This window comes from Tachysurus fulvidraco, chromosome 1 (genome assembly GCF_022655615.1).
Source record: "Tachysurus fulvidraco isolate hzauxx_2018 chromosome 1, HZAU_PFXX_2.0, whole genome shotgun sequence".
NCBI classification, from domain to species: Eukaryota; Metazoa; Chordata; class Actinopteri; order Siluriformes; family Bagridae; genus Tachysurus; species Tachysurus fulvidraco.
Genome location: NC_062518.1, coordinates 11,462,655 through 11,489,526, shown reverse-complemented (window position 1 = coordinate 11,489,526; position 26,872 = coordinate 11,462,655). Strand labels below are relative to the sequence as shown.

At 42.0% G+C, this 26,872-nt stretch overlaps 1 protein-coding gene across 3 annotated transcripts in view; it reads right to left on the bottom strand.

Annotated features, from left to right (window-relative positions):
• Positions 1-26,872, bottom strand: part of piezo1 (piezo-type mechanosensitive ion channel component 1) — an 88,702-nt gene that overhangs the window by 46,707 nt on the left and 15,123 nt on the right. For 2 of the 3 annotated variants that reach the window (XM_047822234.1, XM_027133003.2), the window contains one exon: positions 10,107-10,202. In XM_047822234.1, coding sequence (XP_047678190.1) covers positions 10,107-10,202 — 96 coding nt within the window. Of the gene's footprint in view, positions 1-10,106; positions 10,203-12,026; positions 12,067-26,872 lie in introns of those variants that run through there. The other variant, XM_047822244.1, reaches the window with a different exon arrangement.

The window sequence follows — 26,872 nt, the reverse complement described above, 5'->3', positions numbered from 1 at the left end:
AGACAGGAGGGAACATGGTGCTACACGTGCTACGGTAATAAAACTAACAAGTCCACAAAGAAGCTTTTACAAGTTCAATATGAGTCAGAGCTGGACATGTCCTCTGATTAGCAAACACAGGCTACGTGATGCCAGATGAGGAAGAGTTACAGAGAAGATGAGGCTTAGGCGTCTTGTTCATGGACCCCAGCGTATCGTTACACCGTGCTGTCGTTAGCATGGAGCTTTAACCATTCAGCTCGACTCAAGATTGGCAAAGGGGCTAAAAGAAATTGCAAACAGATGATATTCTGCCTGGGAGATGACTGACTGTGCTGCTCAAACTGTTCCTGCTTCTGACCTCTGGCTCCTGAAGTAGTGTTTTTAGCTGATTTTTCTTACAAGCTGGAAATAAATTTATTACTTTGCAAATCTGTCATCAAAGAAGCACCAGAAATGACTCTCCTGTGTGGTGTGTCATAGTGAGCTTGTGTGTTTGGGACACAGCCGTGACTCAACAGGGCTGCAGCTAGATGTCACTCGAGTTTGCACAGTGGTAATGTTTCTGGTCTCTGTGTGTGTGTGTGTGTGTGTGTGTGTGTGTGTGTGTGTGTGTGTGTGTGTGTGTGTGTGTGTGTGTGTGTGTGTGTGAGAGAGAGAGAGAGGCTTTATTGCTCTTTATTTATCTTTCCTGTTTTCTCTTTCTAACAGAACGACTACATTTCTGACACTTGTAAAAACTCGACCTTCCTGACTTCACACTTCATTTGTGCTGGGAATTAGACGGGATTTTGGGAAACTTTCCATACTACAGGGCTGTGAACATTGTTTTAACAAGTTGTGGGGTTCGGCTGCACCTGACACGAGTGCACTGCTGCAGTGACATGAGGGGGTAAATAGAGCGCTGCCCAGACTCTGTGGAAAGAATAACAACCAGCCACAGAGAGCAGGGAGCTGAGTTTATACACCGCCACAGGACACGGACAGCTAGTCCAGTCTCTCTCTCTTTCTCTCTAATAGACAGCTCACACCCACACACTCTCTCTCTCTCACACACACACTCTCTCTCTCTCTCACACACACACACACACACACACACACACACACACACACACACACACACACACACACACTTTTAAAGTTTAATTCATTCCACTGTGAATGTGGAATTAGACATCCCCAAATCAAGCCTCCTTTTGTAGCAGAAAAGAATCTTTCCATTTAATGCGAGTCTAACTGCCTTATACACTAAATCCTCACAGCAGAGTCACTTCAGACGTTTTCATTTAATAGTACTAGCAAGAAACAGGAACAGAGCTATGCTAAGTTGAATGAAGTCAGCTGAATGGCTGTAATTCAGCGGGACATCCTGCACAAGCGGTTTGGTTTTTCCAGAATCAGGAATGTGTGGCGTTTCCACAAGCAGCGCTCCTGTAGCGAGGCCCGGCCCGGGGACGAGGGACGACGTTCAAAGTGTGGGAGGATATTTAAAAGAAAAACAGTTGTTGAAATAAAAGGTTGTTTTCCAAAGCAGGACTAGTGATATTTTTAATAAAAGTTTAGCCCAGTATTTCTTTCTGCTCGTGACACACCTGTACTTCTTGTTTTTTGAGAACTGGGTTCCATATGGTTCTATTTTAGCCAGAAGATTTCCCGGATTCATACAATCCAACTCAGTAGCAAACCAGTCGCTTCACCAGTATTGTGTGAAATGTCAGATTATCAAGAGCCAGGATTCTGTGTTATTCCGGGGTAAAGTATGAGCAGTGTGGAAAAGTTTATGGAGCGAGATAAAGTTCACCCACTGGAACTATTTCGAGTGTGAAAATCCATTTTAGGTCCTAATAATTTGTCCGAATGATCTTCACATACGGACATGGAAACTTAGCAGGGATACGTTCACAATAATTCCAGAAGCTCACTGTACCAGTACCACTGCACCTCTACACAGTCGTACCCAAGGCTTAACTGAACAGCGAGGAACATGTTAAAGTATGATATAGATGACCTTATGATACTAAAACGCTGCATGTTCACCTAGCAAGATCCTCCTTGGCTATTAAGGTTAAAGCAGAATGGTTTACCCTGGGAACTTTTATGCTGGTTTACGTAATGGACCAATTCTCTTAACGGTTCCTGAAAAAGTCCAGCAAGAACAGAAAAAAATCTTCATGCAAATATAAAAGTATTAATTACTCAAAATACAGAGCAGCGTGCCGACATTTCTGACGTCTAGTTTTAATACGAGATGTTCAAGAGACCATGAACTGTACATCTGTTCTGACAGATGTTCCCAAAGAGGATCAAGTCTTTCCACTGGTATGAATGTCTGCGTTGGTGTGAGAGCATTTGTGGGCGATTCATGTCTTTCTTCTAAACTATGGAACTCACCACTGTAATAAGAAGAGGATACGGAAAATGACAGACAGGCCCAGGAGACTTCGGTTTCTATCCCCAGATTTCCCCCAAGTCTCACACTGACTCTGAGCAGGATAGTGGGTTCTCGGCCCACTCGCAGGCCAGTGGATAAGAACAGATTGGAGAACGGTCAGATGTTACATAAACATCCGTTTACTGATAAAGCACTGGACAGGAAGTGAAATATAGCAGTAAACAAGGAGAGGTAAAATTCAGTGGTGTTATCTGTATAGGTTAAGATGATCATGTAGCTCTGAATCCAGGGCTTAACACCAATCAGCCAGAGCATTAAACCCACCCGTGTAGGTCATGTATTATTGTTCTGCCAAACCAGCTTGAGGCATGGACTCTACAAGACCTCTGAAGGTGTGCTGACACCAAGACTTTAGCAGGAAATCCTTTAGGCTGCAAGATGAAACCTCTGTAGATCGAACTGGTTTGTTCGGCACTTCCCACGGATGCTTGATAGGACTGAGACCTGGGGAATTTGGAAGCTGAGGCAACCATTCCAGAGCAGTGTGCAGTGTGGAAGGGAGCATCATCCTGCTGAAAGAGGACACCGCCATTATGGAACACCATTGCCATGAAGGAGTTTATACCTGGTCTAAACTAATGTTCAGGACGTTTTACATTTTTTACACTGGCAGCATTTGGCAGTTAAGGGCCTTGCTTAGGGGCCCAGCAGTGACTGCTTGCTGGACCTGGGACTCAAACTCACGGCCTTCCTATCAGCAGTCCAACACCTTAACCACTAGGCTACTACATCCTGGCGGTTACATGTCACAAGTAACAACCACATGATTCCACATCCATATCATGTGACCCAGTTGTCTATATGTCAGAGTCACTCAGATCCTTACACACTTCTGGCTTCTGTCACTTCTGACTGTTTGCTTGCTGCCTAATCTCACCTAACCCTTGACAGATGCCACTCTAATGAGATAATCAAAATTATACACCTCACATGTCAGAAGTCGCATGGTTTTAATGTTATGGCTGATCGGTGAACGTGTCCACTGTATAGTATTCAAATCAAATTATTTAAAGTGTGTGTTTAGATAAAGCAGTGAATCTGCTACCCAAGTGCACTGGTTTGTGTTTAAAAAAAAATTACAAAAAATAAAAATAAAAAACAATAAAAAACCATTGCAAAGCGACAGAGAGGTTTTTGATTTGTTGATTTTGCTCTGTATTTGTTTAGTTCAGTCTACTGAAATAGTGTGTCGAGTACACATCTGGACTGCAGTCTGTCAGCTGAACCCTGTGCCAGTTTCCCCTCACGATCTCCTTATTGTGCAAATCCTCAGAGAGACAGGGGCTTTGTTCAGGACCATCTTGAAAAGTGTTGAGAAATACGACACTGCGGATAGAGCAAAATATGAAGTTTGCAGAATTCCTTCTTCCGTGTCTGGAAATCTCATCGGTTTGTTACCCGTGATCTGCCAGACAGACGTTTTTTTTTAAAGCCAAATCTGTGCATGAAGAAAGCTATTAAATGTATTTGGGGTTACTGAAACTAGGAGATTTCACACAGCGGCATGTAGCGTTTATCTAATCCTTACTAAATTCTACAGAATTCATGTCGTTTAAACAAACAGAGCTGTGAAAGAAAAACGAGAGCAAACATGGTAAAAGGCAGGAAACGATGCTGTGCTGTAGGGACAAAGAGAAGGAACCCGAGAGGCTTCTGTCTGAATACGCTGAAGAAGCAGCTCCTCTACTGCAGGGACAGTAAATGTTGACTCCTGTATTCATAGATCATCATGCAAACAATACACAAAGAGATTCAAACGAAGGGACACAAAGTTAATCGAGTTACATAGATTCTTGACGATCCATCTACCATGTCAGTGCTCAGTGTGCTTGTGCATTAAAGGCTGAGTGTAGGCTCAGGTCATGTTTCACTAAATCATTGTTCTTTTTGGGTTTTTTTTTTAAACGTAGCAAATAAGAGGCTGCTAAAGATCAGGACTGAAAAACTATTTACATTTCTGTACATACAGAAGGCTGAAAAATGAATGGGCGAGCAGGCACGCATGCGCACACACACACACACACACACGACTCGCCAAATTGGAACCATATCAGATCCACGTCTAGGTTGTATTTGTTCATTTTAAACAAAGAAATGGAAAATAGGTCACTATTTTCTTTTTGGCACACACTTAAACAGGAAATCGTTTTCCCCCCTAAAAATTGCTTCCATTAAAAAAATAAATATCTACTCATTCTTTTCGTTACGTTCCAGAAACCTATATTCTTATATTTTGATTCCTTGAAACATGTTCAAACAAAATAAATTTAATAAAGAAAAATGATTCTAATCCATGAAAAAATGTTAAATAATATTTGCTTGCTTACTTGTTTAGCAACAAAATTCGAAACGTTTGCGATTTGTGAAAAAAAAAAGAATTAATTGAGCAACCCTCGGGACTCTCAAACATTTTTAAAAGTGTGTGTGTGTAGGGGTGTGTGTAGCTCTATGTGTTTTATAAGAATCCATTAGTCCTAACACATACATCTCCTACTGTATTAAGACATTTTCTTCCGTCACATATAAGAAGGGTCTAGTTGTGACCTAATAAATGACACCTAATCTCCTCTTCCTCCCCCTTCCTCTAATAACTAATCAGATAACACTTACAACCTTATCTAGCGTTGTAACTGTAGTTTGTTTAGCTAGTTAAGAACCGCTGGGTGTGTCTCAATCGGCTCTGTAGTTCAGTAGACAGGGCACTGATCAGGGAGTCGACCATTTTAAAGTTCTGTCTCTTTTTATCTGTCGCAAAATCCTTCAACCTACTGGAACAGTCGCTCCCTAAAAAAACACAAAAACACAGGGAGCATCCATGCTCACCATCTATGCTCACTAAATGACATCATATTACTCAGCCAGCTCTGGTGGTTTGTTATTGCTTTAGTAGCTCTTGAGCTAGAGAGGTGATTGAGATGCACACTTAGAAAACATAGCTGATTGAAAAGCTAGCATGACATTCCCTATTAATACTAAGCTAGCAGTAATGAGTAAGTTACATTGAGAGCTTTAATATGTTCCACACCACTAAAAATTGAAATGCAGCCTCGTGGGAAACATGAGGAAAAAAGGAACTTGGGGTTAGAAGGAAAACAAGAAAGTAAATGCAGAGAGAAAGACCACAGCTGGGATTCTCCAGATTCGGGCTCAGGCTGTTTCTTTCAACCTACACTAATGTTTCTACTACATTATTAATGCTACGATGCTAACACTTCTCTGAGGTAGTTTTCCGATCTAGAGAAAATCTGTGCAGATTGGAAACTTGTCGAACATAAACTTGGAGTCATCACGTCAACATCGACATCCCCTAAAGCTCTTGATCATCAGCTGCTCATTAGCACTTGGATCGACTCTCTTCCTAAGACGCTTGACTAATATCATTCTCTCCAAGAACGTTAAACACACACACGTGTACTGTTTATTTATTGTTTTCTGTTTTCTGGCAAAAAGGTCAGGGGAAAGCACTTAATAAGACATTTTCCTCCTGAGGAAACAATGAGTGACCCTGGCTTAATGCAGTCAGGGAAGTGATGGATAATTTCCATGCCGGTGAAAGGCTCTGGAACGCTCGGATCTCGCAGCTTAGCTTTCCCTGAAACTTCTCTCCACTCGCAGCTACTGACTGCACCGCTGATCTTCACTGCTAGTATTTCCAGGCCACAGAGAATCGTGCTAATTCCTAGCGGAGATCTAGGCTAATTCCTAGCGGAGAACTCAAACTTTATGCCCAATACAGAATCCAACAAAACGCCTTCAAAGCTTCGGTGTACAGAATGTTACAGAATACCAAGCTCTCTATGAGCTCATGTTCTGGAGGAGTTTCCACTTCCTTACAACTATTCGGATGTTGTCAAGTGTTAATATTTCCTGTGAAGTATACAGGGGTGAACAAATCATACATTATACAAACGGGGTATAGTCAAGAAAGAGCTGCAGTGTATGAACCCAGTCCTGGGTCTGGAAACTTAATGTTAGGCTAAAAAGTGGTAGCTAGCATAACATAATAATGTACGGTGAGCTAGTCAGCTAGTAAAGTTCATGGATGACGTTGTTAGTGAACACTTCAGCGTTGATGTGTATGTAAAGAATATTGTTTAACTCTAATTTCAAGCCAATTTTTACAGCTTTTCGAGAGAATGGATTATTTCCACATACTTTTGTGCCTCTGCAGCAAATAGCACATGTGCTAGATATTACAGTTACTATAGTAACAGCACTTTGGGAAGTGGGTTAACATCAGCTTCTTCTTCTTCTTCATAAGCACAGCTACATTCCAGACAACCTGTTCTTGTCTGCCAGGAAACAAACTAATGACAAACTGATACCCCGGACATGAAATCTGCTTGTCCTGCGTATCCGGGCTACTGATTTGTCCGCTCAGGCTGTATTTTTCAACAGTAGGAAGCACGTGCGGCATCTAATTGTACGGTCAGCTCACACTAGGGGAAATGATATGCTGCATTGCATCCCCGGAGCATGACAGACACGAGATACAGTAGAAAAACAAAACATTTCAGAACAATAGAGAAGCTAAAATATGAGAGAGCGTGAAAGAGAGAGAGCGAGAAAGAGAGAGCGATAAAGAGAGAGAGAGAGAAAGAGAGAGAGTGAGAAAGAGAGAGAGAGCGAGAAGGAGAGAGAGAGCGAGAAAGAGAGAGAGTGAGAATGGGAGACAGTGAGAAAGAGAGAGAGAGAAAGAGAGACAGTGAGAAAGAGAGAGAGAGAGAAAGAGAGAGAGTGAGAACGAGAGAGAGAGCGAGAAAGAGAGACAGCGAGAAAGAGAGAGAGCGAGAAAGAGCGAGAACGAGAAAGAGAGAGAGCGAGAGAGAGTGTGTGTGTGAGGACCCGTTAATTCCCCATTGTTTCACACAGGCATTACTGACTGCCCTAACCTTGACCACAGACATGCCAGAGACCAGGATATGGAAAATATTTGCTCTCAGATCTAAAATCGCAACCAGTGTTTATTAATCTTTAATTAGAAACCTGTTGGAAAGTTTGTCTTGCTAAATTGAAGCAATGTTTTTTTAGGAATCAGTTCGGCCTCCCTGAGTGTGAGCAACTACCCGTAAAAAGTCTCAACCACAAACACAAACATATCCTTCATCTGTGTCCAATTTTGTATTTCTTTTTTTAAACTGTTTTAAAGTTTCGTCCGTTACATGACACTAGTAGAAACTAGCATTCAAGAGCCAAATGGCTCAGTTTCAGTAATAAAAATATAATCATAAATTCTCAGTTTTGTTCATTTTAAGCAATTTAAAAAGCTTTGGTATCCTTTCCCAATCCTGTCCTCATAAACACCTAGAAACATTTGATGTTTAACCCAATGAACTACAAATAAAATAGAAGCCGAGGACAAAACCCTCAAGCCCACGCAATCCCCTGCCAGCTTATTTAGCTGTTCCTGTAGAGCAGGTTTTAAATGCTGAATAGATGAATGAGAAACACTCATTATTATACTCATTTTTTCTCAGGATGTTTCCCCACTGGCAGTTTAGTATGAACCAGAACAGGTTTAGCACAGTGTGGTACTGAACCCACGGCTACCTGTAGGATCTGGGGGAAGAATAGTTGCACACGGTTAGTAAAGTAATCTGTGAAATCGGGTTTCAGAATATGATGACATCATTAGTTTCCATAACACACTTAATAGAACCTTTAATTGTTCCCAAGAGGTACAGTATACAAGTGAGGAACCTTTCTGACCACTTGCCATAAAATGTATACTCTAATGTAACCCATGCACTTCAACAGAGTGTAAAACTTATTTCTATTACTGAATTAAGTTTTTGTTCAAAATATATTCATCTGTGAGCTAGTTTACCCACAAATTCAACTACCCACTGACTACCCACAGCAATGCAGCAGAGCTCAAGTCTTTAGTTTGTCCAGCTCTCTCAGCTCCTCATTCTGACTACCATTAGGACCTACAAAGTAAGACCCTCATGCTGCCACTGCTGGGCTATAGAGCAAGGTTCTAATCCCTCAATTGCTATTGTATAAGTGAGGTAAATGTACTGGAAGTCACTCTGGATAAGGTTGTAAATCTAAATGTAATTAGAAGAAGTTCCGTTTGCAAAGCTTCAAAGCTCAAATTCTCAAAACTCAAAAAGCAACAAGTGGACAACTGGAAGCATCTTTACTGGATAGCATTTGGATTAAATTAAATTAATTCATTTAAATCCCTAATGACCAAGCCAGAGCTGGCAAGAAAAACTCCCGAGATGACTCAATAGGAGATAGAAAGGTAGCTGTCCTCTTCTAATTATTTAAGGAACATGTCCTTAAGGAACTTATTTGCCCATGGGATGTTCTGGGCAAATAAGTCTGATCCATGAAGGCACCACCTCACAACTTACATGACAAAGTATCTGATGCTAATGTCTTGGTGGCAGATACCACAGCACACCTTCACAGGTCTCAGTAGATTGGAGTTGTTTTGGCAGCTAAAGGGGACCCTAGACAATAATAGGCAGGTGGTTTTAATGTTATGGCTGATCGGCGTATCTGAATTTTCTTACGAGTCTGATATCAGCCTTGACATAAACCAACATTTACTGTTTAATAGGAAGCTGAGGCCTGACCTTCATCTGTTTTTTTGTAGACCTTGAACATTTGCCATCAAAATAAACTGCCGGCACATCCATTCATATCAGTCAAAATAGGAAGTAGCTCCAGTTATCACCTGCTACTTATCAGCTTGTTGTACAAAGCGCTAGATGAGATTCTGTCAGCACCACTTCTCCAGACCCTCAACAAGCAGGAAGAAACCAACAAGAGGCCACGCTGATTAAAATAAGCCTTGTGCGCTGTTTATTATAGAACATATGACCATAAGTTTCCCTAGAACATTAGTTTAGACAGCAGTCTTACAAATAAAATTTGTAAGGTCTCACAAATTGTGGGGCAGTGGTGGCTCAACTGGTTAAGACTCTGGGTTGTTGATCAGAGGATCGGGATTCAAGGCCCAGCACAGCCAAGTTGCCACTGTTGGGCCCTTGAGCAAGGCCCTCAACCAATCATAGCTGCCCCTGCACACTGACCCCAACCTCCTCAGTTGGGGTATGAGAAGAAAAGAATTCCACTGTGCTGTAATGTATAATATGGCGATAATATGCCCCGTTATTCTATTTTAATCTAATAAACCCTCATTTAAAGCGTTTTTTTCCTCAGATCTAGTTGTTGCTGTCTTTCGGCTGCTCGGGGTCGCCACAGCTGATCGTCCGAAAGACATACTTAATTTTGGCAAGGGTGTTATGTTGGATACCCTTCCTGACACAACCCTTACATAAAAATCTGGGCTTGGGATTGGAACTGAGGTTTTGCCCTCAATGGCTGCGCTGGTTCCCTACCTGGGAATCAAATTCGGGCAGCTGGACCACCAGGGACCCTTAATGGCAGCAAAATGATTTTTGATGCTTGTAACAAGAACTTTGTGTTGTGTGTGTGCAAGTGAGAGTGTAAAGATAAAGTGGAGGGAACAAACCACACTACCACTCCCATCATCTGGACTTTGATGGAGTGACATCACGGTTATCTGGGGTAGTGAAACAGAAAACTCAGCGCATGTCTTGTTCCAAACCAACACAAGTTCTTTTTGGGATGCATACTGTACATTATTTCTTTCATTTTGAGAGAGAGGTAAAAGTGTGTGAGATTTTATTATTCTTACCTCGTGCCGTGTGTTTGTTGGGCCAGGTGAACCATGGCAGCAGCAGCAGGTACAGTAGGTAGACTAAAGAAAGGGCGTTGTAGCGAAACAGACATGCTGTGGAGATAAAGAGAGAGAGAGAGAAAGATGGTGATGAGCCTTCATACAGAAAACATATAACAGTTATAACACTATAATCTGCCATGAAATTATAGGAAAAGTTTAACATGTTAACATAAGAACTAGCAGATTGTGTAGTAACTGAATAGCAAAATACTACATGGAATTTGCTAACAGATAACCTTTGGCCTGACAGGAAGTGAAAAGTAGGACAGGTTTACATCATTTTACAGTACAATGTGGTAGACAGCCACTTGTCCACCCTTCAGCGGTTCTACTGAGCATTTGGATTTCTTTCATTTTTTCTTAATTTGGTCATTTATCTATTACCACCCAGTCGTTTCATAACACATCTACATTAATGTTTAACGTTACGTTAATGTTTCTTGTAAAATAATGATATTGCTTTCTTTACGCAATACATTATTACATGATGTAGCACTACAGCTAACATGGTACTTTTCTTAAGTAGCCTATATTTATTTGATTCTTTCATTTATTCAACTTTTTAAAAAATAAAATTCACTAACTGGTCTTTACACAATGTATGCATCCTAACAAATCCCAGAACTTCATAATAGGTGATAAGTAGGTAAGATGTGGCTTCATGCACTGTATAACACAATCCAAGCAAACAACTTAAACAGCCACTCCTTTTAACAAAACCCACAGTGTTGCTGAATTACTGCTGCTTTAAACAGTCTACAGTAGTGTTTCTCAGTACTTTAGTGTTTTTCCTGCGCGGACACACCCGTTTAAGCCTCATACAGGGCTTGTTAGGGCAGATGAGTTGATACAGGTGTGCTGGAATGGAAAATCACCTAAATGTGCAGAGTAGGATAAACTCCAGGGTCAGAAAACAATGCACTAAACTAAAAGTGCTACACGTGCTGTGATCTGAGACAACAGCTGTGTCAAACACTCTGATGAAAGGAAAAAAACTTGAACATCAGCAGCAGAGCAAGTCTTCCTAAACACTATCTGGCTCCAGGGGTGCAGTTTACAGCTATGTGTTGATCTCCAGGGCTTCGGCTGAGCAACGTGGCTCTGCAGGGAAAAACCTGATTACCTGCGACTCCTCGCCCTCCCACGGCTGCAGCCCGTGTAGCTGGATTGAGGATTCCTATGATTACAATAATTCTGTGCGTGATTGCAGACACAAGCTGACACAGAGGATCACGGGCAAAGCATTGTGGGAGTAGTGGTGAGCTCTTTGATGGCCTGCCAGTGGAAATAAGCTCCTTGCACTCTGTGGAGGAGGAGGAGCAGTACCGTGTAGTTATGCGCTCTCTCTCTCTCACTCTCTCTCTCTCTCTCATTTTCATTCCAACGTCCATCTCCATATCTCTAAATCCTCTCTGTTCTGGCACTCTTTAATTCCTCTCTCTCTTATACTGTATATATACACACAGATGAAAGGTTTAGATTCCAGTATATTTTTAAATGGCCTACATCCATCTTATATGAATAAAGGGATTGAGTAAACCGAGTAAAAGGCTCGGTTTTTCTAAGCGTGAGGAAGCTGATTAGTGAATAGAACTCACCCATGATCATTGCTAATCTCCAGAAAAGGAAAGAAACAAAAGACGGACGTGAACGAGTGTTGTGTAAATAAGATTCTCTTTCATATCTGGTCATGAAATTAAAAGACTGGAACAGAGACATAGGTGAAGAATTTCCCAGCATGCTTGGCTTTATTAAAAGAAAAGGAAACTTTTCCTGTCAAGCTCTGATAAGCAAAAGCAAAGGCATCCCAATCTGGTGCAAACACCTCTGGTGAACTGCAGTTTGGTTCGGTTTCACCTTTCTTTGTTTTATTACCTTTTATGTAGATTTTTAGCTTCATTTTGATTGGCTGACTGTAGCCTTATTGCATCCAAGTTTCCAGTCACAGAGATCAGACTGGTTCTTCATTCTGATGTTTGATGTGAATATGAACTGAAGAGAAACGACGGTGACCATTTGAACAAAACCAGTATATAATAATAATCCAAAAACAAAAAGTCTAAACACCATTATTACATAAATATTACACAATCCAGTGGAGAAACCTATACATCTCAACCACTAATGCAGATTCAATCCTGAGCTATTTATTATATATCCACTATATACCTTTATGTTATTTCTGGTCAAGAATTTGTTTTAAAATATGGTGGTTTGCGGTGGATTTACTCAGGAAAACCTTTCTGAAGAGATGAAGTGAACGGATCTGTGACGAGTGTGGCTTTGCACAGCACCGATACGGACCGGTGCCCCATCGCATGTTCGCCTGATGGCTGATTAACTCCATGGTGGAATGATGTGAAGTGGGTGTTGCTGTAGGAGGAATGATGTCTCTGTAATTGAGAGCACACCTTCCATGCTTTTCTACACATAGGAATAAGTAGAGGACAGCCAGGAGACAAAAAGTCAGGTCTGAGCCAGGCATTACATACTGTGACAAACCGCACAGGAAGTGAAATTCACCATGATCAGAATCTCGTAATGTTGCTTCCTTTTGTCTGTTCAGCATCCGTGGCCTAATTCACAGTCTTGACAAACGTTAAGCCTGTTGTCCCCCTGAGCCCTGTTCGCCATCACCTACTGCTTCATATGACCTTCCATCCCTCAGTGAACATCATGCTGTGTCAAAGCACAGACAGTTCTAAGATGGACCGGATGGAAATATTGCTAACACACACACACACACACAGAGGGAGTCGTCGGGGCTTTATGGTTCATAGCAAGAGAGATAGAGTGAAGAAGCAGAGCAGTTACCGACTCCTAAGTGAATTAAACCCCACCCTACTCATCCCCACAGAAATTCCCTCAGTTAATCCTTTTCAAATTAACACAGCTGTGTGGAATCCAGAGCGTCGGCACTTAACGCGATTCTGCATCTTGCCGTTGTTAATTATCACCGCTCTGTGTGTTTCTGTGCTTTTTAATTAACACAACTGCTGCAGATGTACAGACATAGTTGTCTGCATGCTTAAGAATAAATAAGAGGCAAACTAGACATCTAATTTAAGCAAACTGGAAGGCAACAGTAACCCAAATAAGCACTTTACAACAGCACTGAGCAGAAAAGCATCTCAGAACAAAACACACACACACACACACACACACACACACACACGCAAAAATAAGATCAAATCAGTTTCAAATCATCTCCTGTCAGCCAACAGGAATCCGAGGCTTCGGTCTGTACTGGCTCACTAATATCTACTTGCTGAGGACTGAAAACAGTCAGTTCTGATTTCTACAATAAACAGTAGGGTCAACAGTGACTCTGACAACCTGCCATTTCAACAGTTCATGGTGGTGTTAGTGCTGGTGTTAGTGCTGGTGTTAGTGCTGGTGTTGGAAAACACCAATGTGCCCAAATGAGCATTGACAGAAATCAGCTGTATGATGTACCAGAGACCATAAGCATCCATTTATGTCCAACAATTGTCCAATATGGAAAAACAAGAAAAAAACCATTAGAAATCTTTAATAAAACACCAGGGAGCAGCAGAAAGCTGTAATGGTTTCCTCATGTAAGTGTGTGTCGTATATATGTAGCTGAGGTCTGTCATTAATTTGTTAGTTGACATAAATAGGTAACGCACACAACCCTTGACTCGTACACAATAATGGAAAGAGACACAGGTTTGGACCTGATACACACGAAATAATTCAAAGCCTTCGTTAGATAAATGAGCTGAAAGAATGCAGTCTGACTCCATGGATCATTTTACTACTGGCTACTTAAGTGTCCAGTAACAACTGTGGGATTCTATCAGAAAAGCAGCCAGTGTGCAGTTTTAACATTATTTATCGTTCTTCAAAGCATGTGTTAGAGAAACTCTTTACAATTTTGTTTTTAGCTGAATGATGTAATAAAATGGCTGAGAGCAAACGCTGCTATTGTTATCAAGACCCAGTGATATTAAACGCTACATTCAGCCTGGACCGAATCCGAACCAGAGAGTGAGAGAGAACCTCGAGGACCAGACTCTAGACAGAAACAGTCTGTTGACACACATTAACACGCTAAACCGTGTGAAAGCACCACAGTCAACATCATCCAAAATATCAAGCAGGAAGTGGAAACCAGAGCGAGTCACAGGACTCAGTTCAGTAGGCAGAGCTGCAGAGAGCGCTGTGTGTGTTATGACGGAGTTAGAATGAAGGACAGAGGACAGACTGGATTTCTTACATAAGCCCCTCCTCATGTCTGGGACGTCTGCATGGAGACGTCATTGTTTACTTTTTGAACACAGAGTGGATTCACACTTCTACACCAAGAGAGAGGTGAACAGACGGACTTCAGCTTGGGCTTGTTTATCCAGGGAAACTAGTATTCTGTGAATAGTCCATAATTTCTAACATTTATCAGCATATGACTCCATCCATGCATCCATCCATCCATTCCAGGGTTGCGTGGAACCTGGAGTCTATCACAGGTGACTTGGGGACAGCACAGGGTGCCAACCTGTCACAGGACACACACACACACACACACACACACACACACACGCACACTACTGACAATTCAGACATGCCGATCAGCCTACAAACCCCATACAGTGATCTCACAGTATCTTAATGTACAAATGTGATTTAGGATCTTTGGATGAAAACAAACAACAGCTCAATATGATGTTAAATTTCTCATAAACCACAGCAGATACGGAATAATATTGAAAGTGTCAAAATAGGAGTTGATTGAAAGGATTAAGATTACAGACTAACTGAACTTAATTCCAAAACCAGCCTTATATCAGGTTACTTTTTCTACATTTTGTGAAAAAAAATAAAATAAAAAAGGCAGCCTAAATAGCTGCCCAGGAATAGGTTAAAAGATATTAATCATGTCACAGCAAAATAGTCGTGATGATCTTGTTCATTTGTTTAATGATAAATGATAAAAGTATGTAAGAGAGAAAATATACAGTGACCAAACAGAAATAAGCCAAACACAAGATGTGTCTCTGACTGCTTGACCTACAGTGTGTAGGGTTTAGGTGTATTGGAAGACAGGATCTCATGTTGTGCTGAACTGTGCTTCACAATTAGTTGTAAGAGTCCCAGAGCTGGTCCTGTAGGTTAATGTGTGCAGACTGAAACCTCTCAGTGTGTTGAGCTCGATATAATAAATGTAATCTCACAGCAGAACTAATGCCTCGCCATAGTTTCCACTCCCTAAAGCAATCTGAGCGCTTGTGTGTGAGCATGTGGAATGATTAGGTACAAACTTACTGAGGGAAAATGGATAAAGAGGAAAAAGAAGCATTAAAGCACAAGATTATACCTCTGACTCATACACTCCATGATCGGATGATTCTCACCCAACCCAACAGGAAAGGTCTGACACACACACACACACACACACACACACACACACACACACACACACACACACACACACACACACACACACACACACACACAGTGAAGAAGGCATGGCCTCTGTGTCTTGTCAGTCCCAGTGAAGGAGGCGTGGCCTCTGTGTCAGTCCCAGTAAAGGAGGCGTGGCCTCTGTGTCAGTCCCAGTGAAGGAGGCGTGGCCTCTGTGTCAGTCCCAGTAAAGGAGGCGTGGCCTCTGTGTCAGTCCCAGTGAAGGAGGCGTGGCCTCTGTGTCAGTCCCAGTGAAGGAGGCGTGGCCTCTGTGTCAGTCCCAGTGAAGGAGGCGTGGCCTCTGTGTCAGTCCCAGTGAAGCAGGCGTGGCCTCTGTGTCAGTCCCAGTGAAGCAGGCGTGGCCTCTGTGTCAGTCCCAGTGAAGCAGGTGTGGCCTCTGTGTCAGTCCCAGTGAAGCAGGCGTGGCCTCTGTGTCAGTCCCAATGAAGGAGGCGTGGCCTCTGTGTCAGTCCCAGTGAAGGAGGCATGGCCTCTGTGTCAGTCCCAGTGAAGGAGGCGTGGCCTCTGTGTCAGTCCCAGTGAAGGAGGCGTGGCCTCTGTGTCAGTCCCAGTGAAGGAGGCATGGCCTCTGTGTCAGTCTCAGGGACTAATAGCAGCATTATAAAGTGAAGGTTCTGGTGAAGCTTTTAAACATGGTGAGCTGGAAAGAGATTATGGATTACTGAATAATAAAACAGAACACTGAAGATCTAAAAAGGTCTCACAATTAAAAAGGGTTTCAAAATGTAAAACAAGCACAAGTAGCAAGGACAGCACACACAGATCACCCACAAGCTACAATAAACAACCAGTGACCTGCAGAGTAAGAAAAACAGAGGACGCAAGGCTAATTGCATGCTAACTGTGCGAGCAGACATTTGGGATCGAGGGAGGCTCCGCATTAGGCAAGCAGTAATCAGAACACAGCGCTGACTTCACTGCAACTGCATTACACCCAATGACAGAGACGGAGAATAAACAAGATGTCAGAATAGAGGGCAATGGGTCGATTACATCACAACAGACAATAGCAATATGGTATTATATCACAATAGCTAGACATTTTGTTACTTGATATGTAAATCGATATTGCAGTTGCAAACACTCTGTCAACACTCATCACTCTGTCATCACCCATCTGTGGTCACTAAAAGACAGCTGATGACCAAAGAATTCACTGCTCTGTTGGCTAGTTGAACGTATGGCACTTATAAATAACTTTGAGTATAATCATATTGGAAACTGCTTTAGCAATACTTCCCTTAAGTTTCTTGGTTGCCTTGTTGCTGTGATTCTCTGCATGTGTGAACAGACTGTGTGCAGAAACTGAGCAGAAACAAGACTGAGCAGAAACAAGGCTCAAGATCTGGAGTGCTGGAAGTCCAGCAAAGTTTGGTGGTTTCAGTGCTGTAACACACCTACTGAACCTGGTAATTAAAAGAGAACAGGAAATCCCGAGCTGCACCGCTCTGAACTTCACCTCCCCCAAGACTAGAGGTAGGAAAACCTGCTGGATGGTTTTACCTCGAGATAAACCCCAACAACGCTGAGAACAGAACTCGGTATGTCCATGAGTAGAGTACCGTAATGGGAAACTCACACACCACACACACACACACACACTTAACAGGGATACCTTCACATTTGTTCCTGAGTCATGGTGATCAGTTGAGAAGCACTATTACTGACTCATTCAGTACTTTTGGTAGCCGCACCACCCACATTTTGACTCTTGCCCCTCATTTGCAAGTCCAACTTCAGTTCTCATTAATCTCAGGAAAGAGATTCTTTCAAGCCTCTTCATTCCTCCACATCTCTCTCTAGTACACAGCAGTGTCCAGATCATAATCATCTAAAATAAAAAATGGCCAGAGGCCACGTGGAGGTGGGTTCACATTTCAAGCTGGAAAATAGAGGTGCTCGAGCCCGGTTTCCATGATGTCATCAGCAAGCTCCTGAACTGTAGAAGCCAAAATAAAGCATACACTCTGTGCCTTGTGAGGTGAAGCAGCTAATAGTAACTGTTAAATCCTGAATTACTAACATTCACATCAGAGACTCTTCGCTATTTATAGAAATGGAGAAAAACTCAGTAGGTGAAGAGTGATGCTGGGGTAATCACGGTCCTTCAGTGAAGCGAACACGTCTTTGTGAGTAGCATGCGACGTTTGGAACGTGTTGTTTTTAAGAAGATGACAGAAACCGCAGTAGAACTTGAAAACCATGATCAGTTCTGTAACTAGAGCCTTTACAAACTGCTGATCTGATTTTGGCATGGAACCTTTAGTTTTGTAATAGACTTATTTAAACATTAGAATTTACGGGTTACTCAATTCAGTTCTATTTGTGTAGCGGAACATAAATTCCTGTTTTTGTACTGTGCAGATTTTATGATTTGAAGTTTCAGAATTATGTCAATTAAATAAATATTTCTGCTTTCTATTCCAACAAAAGCATTTTACCTGGTGTAAGTAAGTAAGTAAGTAAATAAGTAAGTAAGTAAATAACCAAACAAACAAACAAATAAATAAATAAATAAATAAAGGCTATTATTTTAACAGATACATCATAACCAGATGTCCACATGATGGTACACGGACACACCCTAATGCCCCGCTGTGAGATTACAGGAGATATACAGGAGACCATTCAGATAAAACGGATCCCATTGTACTGATCGAATCAGTCATTATCCTTTCTCCTTTCACCACACGGTCAGCACACAGACCGAGCTGGAAATGGATGACTTGTGTCCAGACAGGCTTTCACTCCTGAGCTGTAGCACAATGGCAATGTAGCCAGCCCTCGACAAACCAAACAAGCTGGAAAAGAAAAGAAAACCCGAGCCTGCTTTGGTTGACCACAGAAACAAACACTGTGTGTGTGTGTGTGTGTGTGTGTGTGTGTGTGTGTGTGTGTGTGTGTGTGTGTGTGTGTGTGTGTGTGTGTATATATGCGTGTGGTCTATGGAGATTATGGGCAAATAGACTAACTGCTGATGGGTCAAATGATGTCAAGGATGTCATTGTTTCAGTATTGATGATCAAGCAGATATCCTAAACAATAATATCATGGTTTGACAGGCGCTGAAAGATTAAAAGGAAGTGAATAAACAAAAGCCTGGATTTAATCAGAACCGCGAGTGTTTAATGCAGCGTTCCCCAACTTTATGTGCACCTTTACACCAATAATGAAGAATCAGTGAGAACCCTGAGCTTGTTTCCCTGCTATGAGGCGGTCTTAGTGCACTCTCATTTCAATAATTGCTTCTGTTCTACTAGTTCGTGGGTTTTTTTCTGTCCAAAAAAAAAACAAAAACAAACAAAAAACTCTGAAGACTTGTGTTTTAATGATACTTGGTCTCTATGTGCTGAAGCGGTTTTGAAGGCTTCATTGCCTCATTTGACAGCCTATCGCTAAATATTATACAGGGGTGCATCACAATCACCAATCAGAATTTTAAGTTGGACTACATTCTAATAAATGTAGCTTTCTTGTTCATTGGACCTTTTTTGTGGGCTTTTTTTAATCACGTGACCAAAACAGGTACATTTACAGCATTTAGCAGACACTTACATCCAGAGCGACTTACATTTTATCTCAACTTTATAATTTTCAGTTTTATACAACTGAGCAATTGAGGGTTAAGGGCCTTGCTCAGGGGCCCAGTGGTGGCAGCTTGGTGGACTGAATGTTGTAGGAATCTTAACCAACCTTAACCACTAAGATACCACATCCCCAGGTACATGTCAAGCAGGTCAAGAGGATCACATGGATGCTATTAAAAGAGAGTCTGGTTTTTCAAAATAAAACATCTTTCAGAGTGAATGTCAATAAAACGGAAATAAAAATAAATGATTTAGTCTTTCTGTGCGGCCCGGTACCAAATGACTCACAGGCTGGCACTCAGAACTCGCTTTTGGTTGCTTAATTCCACTCAACTACAAACTGTTGCAGAAAGGCCATTATTTACTGCTCAGTGTCACCCAAATGAGGATGAGGTTCACTTCTGATTCTCAGGGAGTTTTTCCTTTCCACCATCACCTCAGGCTTGTTCATTAGAGATAAATAATGCATCACAAAAAAATGCTACACATCAGAAAATGTCAGTTTCTATGTTTATTTAGATTGTCCAAGGGACAGGACTTTATATAACTTGAATGTAAAACTAGATTTGTAAAGTTTGTCACGACAAACTTTGATGTTGGCTTTGACAAAGCAAGTATTCGCAAAGGCCGGTGTTTTTTTGGAGGCGAGTCGACATAAGGATCAAGGTTACGCTTGGTGGCAAGTGGACAGAAAGCTAGGGGGCCAAAACATTTGGAAGCAAGTGGAGACGAGCATGTGATGTCATCCGAATACTCTTGAGGAAGATCCCCAAATTGGGCTGAGTGTTTTGATATATTTTCACGTGACATCACGTGACGGCGTCAGAATACCCGTGATGAAGTCCCCCTAGTTGTTCTGAGTGTTTTGATATTCATTCATTCATTTTCTACCGCTTTTTTCCGAACTTTTCCGAACTTCTCGGGTCACGGTGAGCCTGTGCCTATCTCTGCCGTCTTTGGGCATCAAGGCAAGATACACCCTGGACGGAGTGCCAAACCATCGCAGGTGTTTTGATATATGACATGTCAATGTTGTAAAAAGTTTTTTGATTTTGCATATATTGTGGGCGGGGCTGCGGGACACCCGAAAGGCCGGTCGATACACCAATTTAAAACTTTGTTCAGTGTATCACCCTAAAGGAGCTGGCCGAGTTTGGTGTAGACAGTTCGAAAGCTTGCCGAGTTATAAACCTCCAAAATTTATAATGGGAGTCTATGTGGAAAAAAGGCCACTTGGAGACCTGGTACTGGAAGTACCAAAACTCGGATCGCTTAGAAAAGTAATACTAACAAACTTCAGACCGGGGTCTACAACATATCTGAATTTGGTGCATGTGGCTCAAAAGCCCTAGGAGGAGTTACTCTTGATATATTTTTTTCTAAGCTTAAATAGGAAAACAGAATGTTGGCTTCTACAAAGCGACATAATGAGAAACATTCCACAACATTAACAAAGCTCCATGTTTTCATTTTTCCGGTGTATAGTGTAAATTTAGCAGAGCTTTGAGGTATAAGAGGAACAAAGCTCTTCAGGATGTTGTGTAATAATCAGCTTTGGGTTCCTTACAGTAACTTGGCTTCATGTTTAACTCCTGAGTGTGTTACTGCTTACAGTATGTACTGTAGGACTTGTGTGTGAGAGTAACACAGTTTTATTCTCGGTCTAAAACGATTTTCACTCTAGTTTGACCTTGTTGTACGCTAGTATGATGGTTAACCTTGCAGGACACCTTCACGCCGTTCTAAAGTTTAAACAGGTTTTTAGTGGTCATGCTTCGTCATTAAGGCTCAACTTTCAGCTAACAGAACACTACAGCAGAACATGTGAGGCTTGGTGAAAGTCTGACCATGTGCACACCAGTGATAAAACTATCTACATCCGTTACACACACACACACACACACACACACAGATGTAAAGATATTGCACTGGCCCTGCTCCACATCTCAGATATCATCATGAAGCAATTGTTTTGCTAACAAACACAGCACTCGGCAGGATACGACGCACTCGATCCGATCTCACACGGCCGCACTCGGTCTGATCTCACAACAACAACACAACTACCCTCCTCTCAAGGTCCCTCATATTGTCTCAGGCAGTTTTTCCTTACCACCGTCACCTCTGGCTCGCTCATGAGAAATAAACTGATAAATTGAAGCTTCATTGGGACGATATTCATTGTTAAATGCTGGTGTTCGTCTGTGTGCCATCGCAAAACAGAAGCTCCATCATTAAACAGAGCGACTGTGACTTTAATCCGTACGACAAACAAACCGGTGAAGAAATTACAGGTCTGAAACAAATGAAAAGATGTGATTTACACAGACTTGTTAATATGACAGTGACATCAGCTTCTTTTCTTTTCTTTTTTTTTGCAGTGAAGCACCAGACCCCTGATAATAATAATAAAAAAAAAGATTTGTAGTTTAAGTTTATTTGTCTTTTGTTTTATTTGCAGTTCATATAAACATTTGTGGAGTTTTTTGGCTTTTTATTCTCCATCAGCATGTTTAAAGTTTTTTTTACATCTGTCATTTGTTTTATCGCTTGTGTTAATTCTCTGCTGCTTGTCGCTTGTGGCACAGCTCCAGAGTTCCTCCGGAGTTCTTATGAGATGTTGTGAGATGTGTCTGTTGGTGGTGGATGGAGTTCTGATCACTTCCACGGTGTGGACCTGGAGCTGCTCGGCTGTTCTGCGGTGTTGTGAGTCTACATGGCTGCACGGTGCGTTGAGTCGCGCTGGTGCTTGGCAGCCATGCAGACTGCGTGGGAAGTGGCAGCGCCACGCATCACTGCCACTGGGATCAGCTGTGCCACTGAAATTGGATCGGGTTGTTTGTTAACCAGTCTGTTTGTTTGAGCTCCGTTTTGTGTCTCTTTTGTTTTCCCCAAAAGACCTTGGAGTTGAGAAAGGCGCAATGCGACCGAAACGTTATTATTATTAGTAGGAGTCGGAGCAGTAATAGGAACGTATTATTTATTTTGTAATTCATTCATTTGTAATAATAATAATAATAATAATAATAATAATAATAATAATAATAATAATGAAACTAATCATATTTTATGAAAAGATTGTTGATTTAAATTTGGGGTCATTCTGTTGTCATGTTGAGGTTTTCTCATTAAAAATAAATGCATTAACAGATAATAATTCAAAATATCACAACAAGGCAGCACAGGTTTCCTCCAGGATGGATGGAGGGATGGATGAATAAATGGGTGGGCTGTCTGACTGATGAGAGATAAATAATAGATAGTAGATAGATAAATAAATGGATGGATGGATGGATGGATGGATGGATGGATGATCTACAGTTTTGGACAGCTCGCATGTGGAGTGAGTTAGTCCTAAGCTCCTCCAGATCTTCTTGAGGATCACAATATTGCTGCAAGGGATGAAGCTTGTTAGAGCAGGTGAGGAGGAAAAGCTTGGAGGGATCGTACAAGCACAGCAACCATGTCAGTTGGCCTGTGGTGTGTGTGTGTGCGCGCACGTGCGTGTGTGTGTGTGTGTGTTGGAATGCTACATTACCAGTTTGAACAGTTAGAGGTCACAGTGAAGTTTCACAGGAGTAGGTATGAAACTTGGGAATCTGTGAAACCAGAATATTCTCTTTTTCTGAAAAACTTTAAAGCCGAGTACAAAAACATTTGCCCTAACTGCTCAAAAGCTAACTATGTGAAGAGAGAAAAGTACACCCAAGTACAACATCAAGAGAATTGCTGTCAATCACATTGCAGATACAGATGAAGAACTTCAGGTAATGTTCAGACCGAACATCACAACGTGGTAAAAGCGATCACAGTGACCGTGGCGTGGTGTCGGAACGGGACAGTCCGGCTATTCCAGGTTTTTTGTGCACAATAGTCTCTAAAGTTTGGTGCAGAAAACAAAAACACATCCAGTGAGCGGCAGTTCTGTTGTCCATGTGAGAGATTAGAGGAGAAACACCAGTCAGGTTTGAGCTGACAGGAAGTCTTCTGGTAACTCGCTCGCTCTATACAAGTGTGGGGAGCAGAAAACACAAAGCTTGAGTTCTTCATGTAGCTAATGGAAGTCGACTTTACCCTAAATATCAGATTCCTCTATTTAGATTTGCTCATTAACCTGGGTTATTGTCCAATTGTCTAAACCCAAGGTAGAGTCCACACACACACAAGCACACTCGTCACATCTGCACTTTATTCATACACTCGCACTGTGTACTGTCTCTGCTGCACATCTCTATTGTAGATACAATTGTATTTTAGTGTAATTCTATTCTCAGGGTATTGAGTGCGCTTGTGTTTGTGAATTTGAAGCGAAGCCATCGCTATGTGCTTACTATGATCCAGGTTCAACCTGCAACATAGAACACTTCAGAGCAGAGGTACAGTGTGATGAAAAAATACGATAACGGGTCAATCTGAGGACGATTAGTTAATGAAGAGGTGAGAAAAACAAGCAGCATCCTGTTTGTGATAAAGGAGCAGTAATGGGGAAAAATCCTACATGCGAGTAATGAGGTGAAATCACTCACACACACACACACACACACTCTAATGTGTATATATGTGGATGTGCAACAGGTGCAGCTTTTCACCACGGCATTCATTCAGCCACACACACACACACACACACACACACACACACACACACACACACACACACACACACACACACACACACACACACACACACACATATACATGCACAGCTCCAGACTGCTCCCAGCGTGGGCAGCTTAATTGCCCTTTAATGCCCCCGGGCCAGAGGACATATCACGTTCCAATGCCACCAAGGAGCTGGAGCTGAGAGAGCACGAACTGAACACCCAACACCGCCTCCTCTCTGACGGCGACAAATAAATGATCCATATATAAAAAGACTCCTGGCGTCAAATGATCTGGATGCATTTGATGCTCTACATGATGAACAGCTTGTACGCCAAATCCAGCTGAGGTCTTGGCGATAAACAGATAAACAGACAGATTAAAACCCGGCCTCTTTGCACTCTCTGCAACCCTTCCAGAGAACTGAAAAGTATGTTCCCTAAAAAAAAATTGCACAATGCACTGTAAAACTGTGTGAAAAAAAAAGCTCACTACCCTCCATTAAAGGAAATGATGTCATATGTACTGAAGCCTCTCACCTCGAAAAAATAGCTTGTTATGGTTGATGTAGCTCTCACATAATTACTTACTTCAGAGTGTTCGTTACTTTATTCAATGTTCTAAGCAACGTTGCTATTATTACTACACTGTGACACGGCCGGCTTTCTGTAACTTAACCACCGAGCACGTCCATTAATCACCGCAGCCCTCACACACGACTGTTAGCAGCTTATTAATCACTGGGTTGTTCATTACCCAGTCTTACTTTAAAAGCAGGGGGTCAGCCTGGAGTATGCGTGTGGGGTGTGTGGGGTGTATGATGTGGGCGGGGTCAATGACCTGTCAGTCATCACCAATTATCTCTACAATAATAACGAAAAAATCAAGCCCAATATAAATCAACTGTTTAACGCTACACTGTGTTCAAACCGCCTGCCTGAGTAATACTACTACTACTACTACTACTACTAATAATAATAATAATAATAATAATAATAATAATAGAAACCTATCATCCTTTTCAAAAGTTTACTTAGAGCTTACTTCATTATGAAAGAAAATTTTCTTTCAAATTTTTATTTGCATAACACTTATCTCCATAACGCCTTAATACTCATCACGCTACCTTTATGCTCCCTCTTTTCTCTCTCACCCAGTGCTTGCTTGATTTTTTTTCCCCTTTCCTCATTACACCTCCTCTGTCATCTGCTCTGCATTATTTATTACAATCAAGCGGACACTGACGTATTTGCCGTATATTTACATCCTAGGTTTGTTCCTGTATGCTGATCCGTGTGTCCCGAGAACTTCAGCTCAGCTCTGCTTGCACTAGTACCGTTTCTATCGGGAAAGTGAGGAGGTGAATAGTGACACGAGTCGTATCTGTCTCGCGTTAGCCAGGGATTCGGACTGACTGCAGAAGGTCAGAACTCTATGGCAGCCTTAGTTGGCCAAGGGCCGCCCACGAGAGGGCGTCTGACTGACATGTCAAACGACCAATCACAGTTTATTTTGTTCAGCGTCATTATTTACGGGCTTGAAATGAGCCTTTTTTTTTAAAGTCCCTTTAAAAACAGACCTGTGTGCAATCATCGACTGATCACTTAAAAAAGTCTCGGAAATCCACTCAATCGAAATATATTTAATTGTGTGTAACCGAATCCACGTACACGCCGCATAAACAACCACCAGCAGTGAAGAGAGACACCATGTGGCTACACATGCTGAATGTTGTGGTCCAGTTCACCAAACTCTAACGCTCCCTAAATAGTGTGTAAAACTACCTGAGTGTCTAACCTTCAGCTTGCAAAGCCTTGTGACGAAACCCGGACCGCTGAAGAACAAAGCGATCTCAGTAAAATTCAGGATTTAAGGTTGGTCCGAAATCCAGGGCAGGATTAATGATTAGTACAGAACTTATGAAGTCAGTGTTGCTGATTGACAGGAAGAGAGTCACACTTTACTCTCCTGGCTGTGAATTTGAGCTCCTGATCTCCTGACGATTATTTAACTGCATGTTGGCAGTCCAAGCTGGGAACCTGAAACTAACAACATTTGGCATTTGTCTTTGCGACCCAGTATGTGTAAATCAGAACGGTGTCCCGTATCACGTTTAGACTACAAATAATAAACCTGCATGGCAAATCTTTCCCTCTGCCTTCGCCATGCATTCATTCGTTCATTCATTCATGTTCAGAAAGTGCTGTCTCCTGCTCAGGAAGCCGGTGGATATGAAAGTGTTGTGTGGGATCAGCGGCTCATCCCTGAACACTGGGTGTGATTGGGATGGACACCCCGCTACCACCACCGTGCTTCCTGCAGACAGCCGAATAATAGGATAATGGTTTGATATTTGCTTCAGTTAAACACGCATTTTCAGCTTCTTCTCCGTTTTAGAACGAACACACAGATCATTTTGAGTCTAGTTGTGAAATATGTGCTAATTTTCCGATGATCCGTGCCCAAACAGGATGTGAGTAATGATGAATGAGGATGAGTGTGGCACTGCAAAACTCACACTAATAAAACCAAACTTGGTTAGTGAGAAACAATCCCGTCCTGACTCACACGTGACAACAAATAACCTTTCGCTCTCACTCCTGAGGGCATGGCAGCACATTTTACAGTTTTACTGCTTTATTTTTATTACCGGTGGACCTTAAAAGTCACATTTAAGTTCCGCAAAGCAGAAGCAGAAGAACAAACTACTGATCGCGTGACTAATCACGCTATCCAGATACTTATGGGCAAGTGTTTATGTTGTTGAACAACTTTCGGTCCAAACCGTGAGTCAGAATTGCCGGCTGTCGTCCTTCTGACAGACTCAACTCTCTCTTCCACTTCAAGCCAGCCTGGGAAAGACATTTACACTCGAGTGGCTCCTCTTTAAGCATCGCAGTGCGTCAGTGGTTAGGGAGAGGCAGACGAAAAGCTGGCGTCAGCTCTATAGCAGGTCAGATTTAAATTGTGGACATGAAGTGATTCACATGATCAGAAACAATACTCTAGTGTGTCAAGCAAACATTCCTCACATCACACCAACTCCACCAGCTTGATCTGTTGACACAAGGAAACGGTGGGTCCATGCTGCTG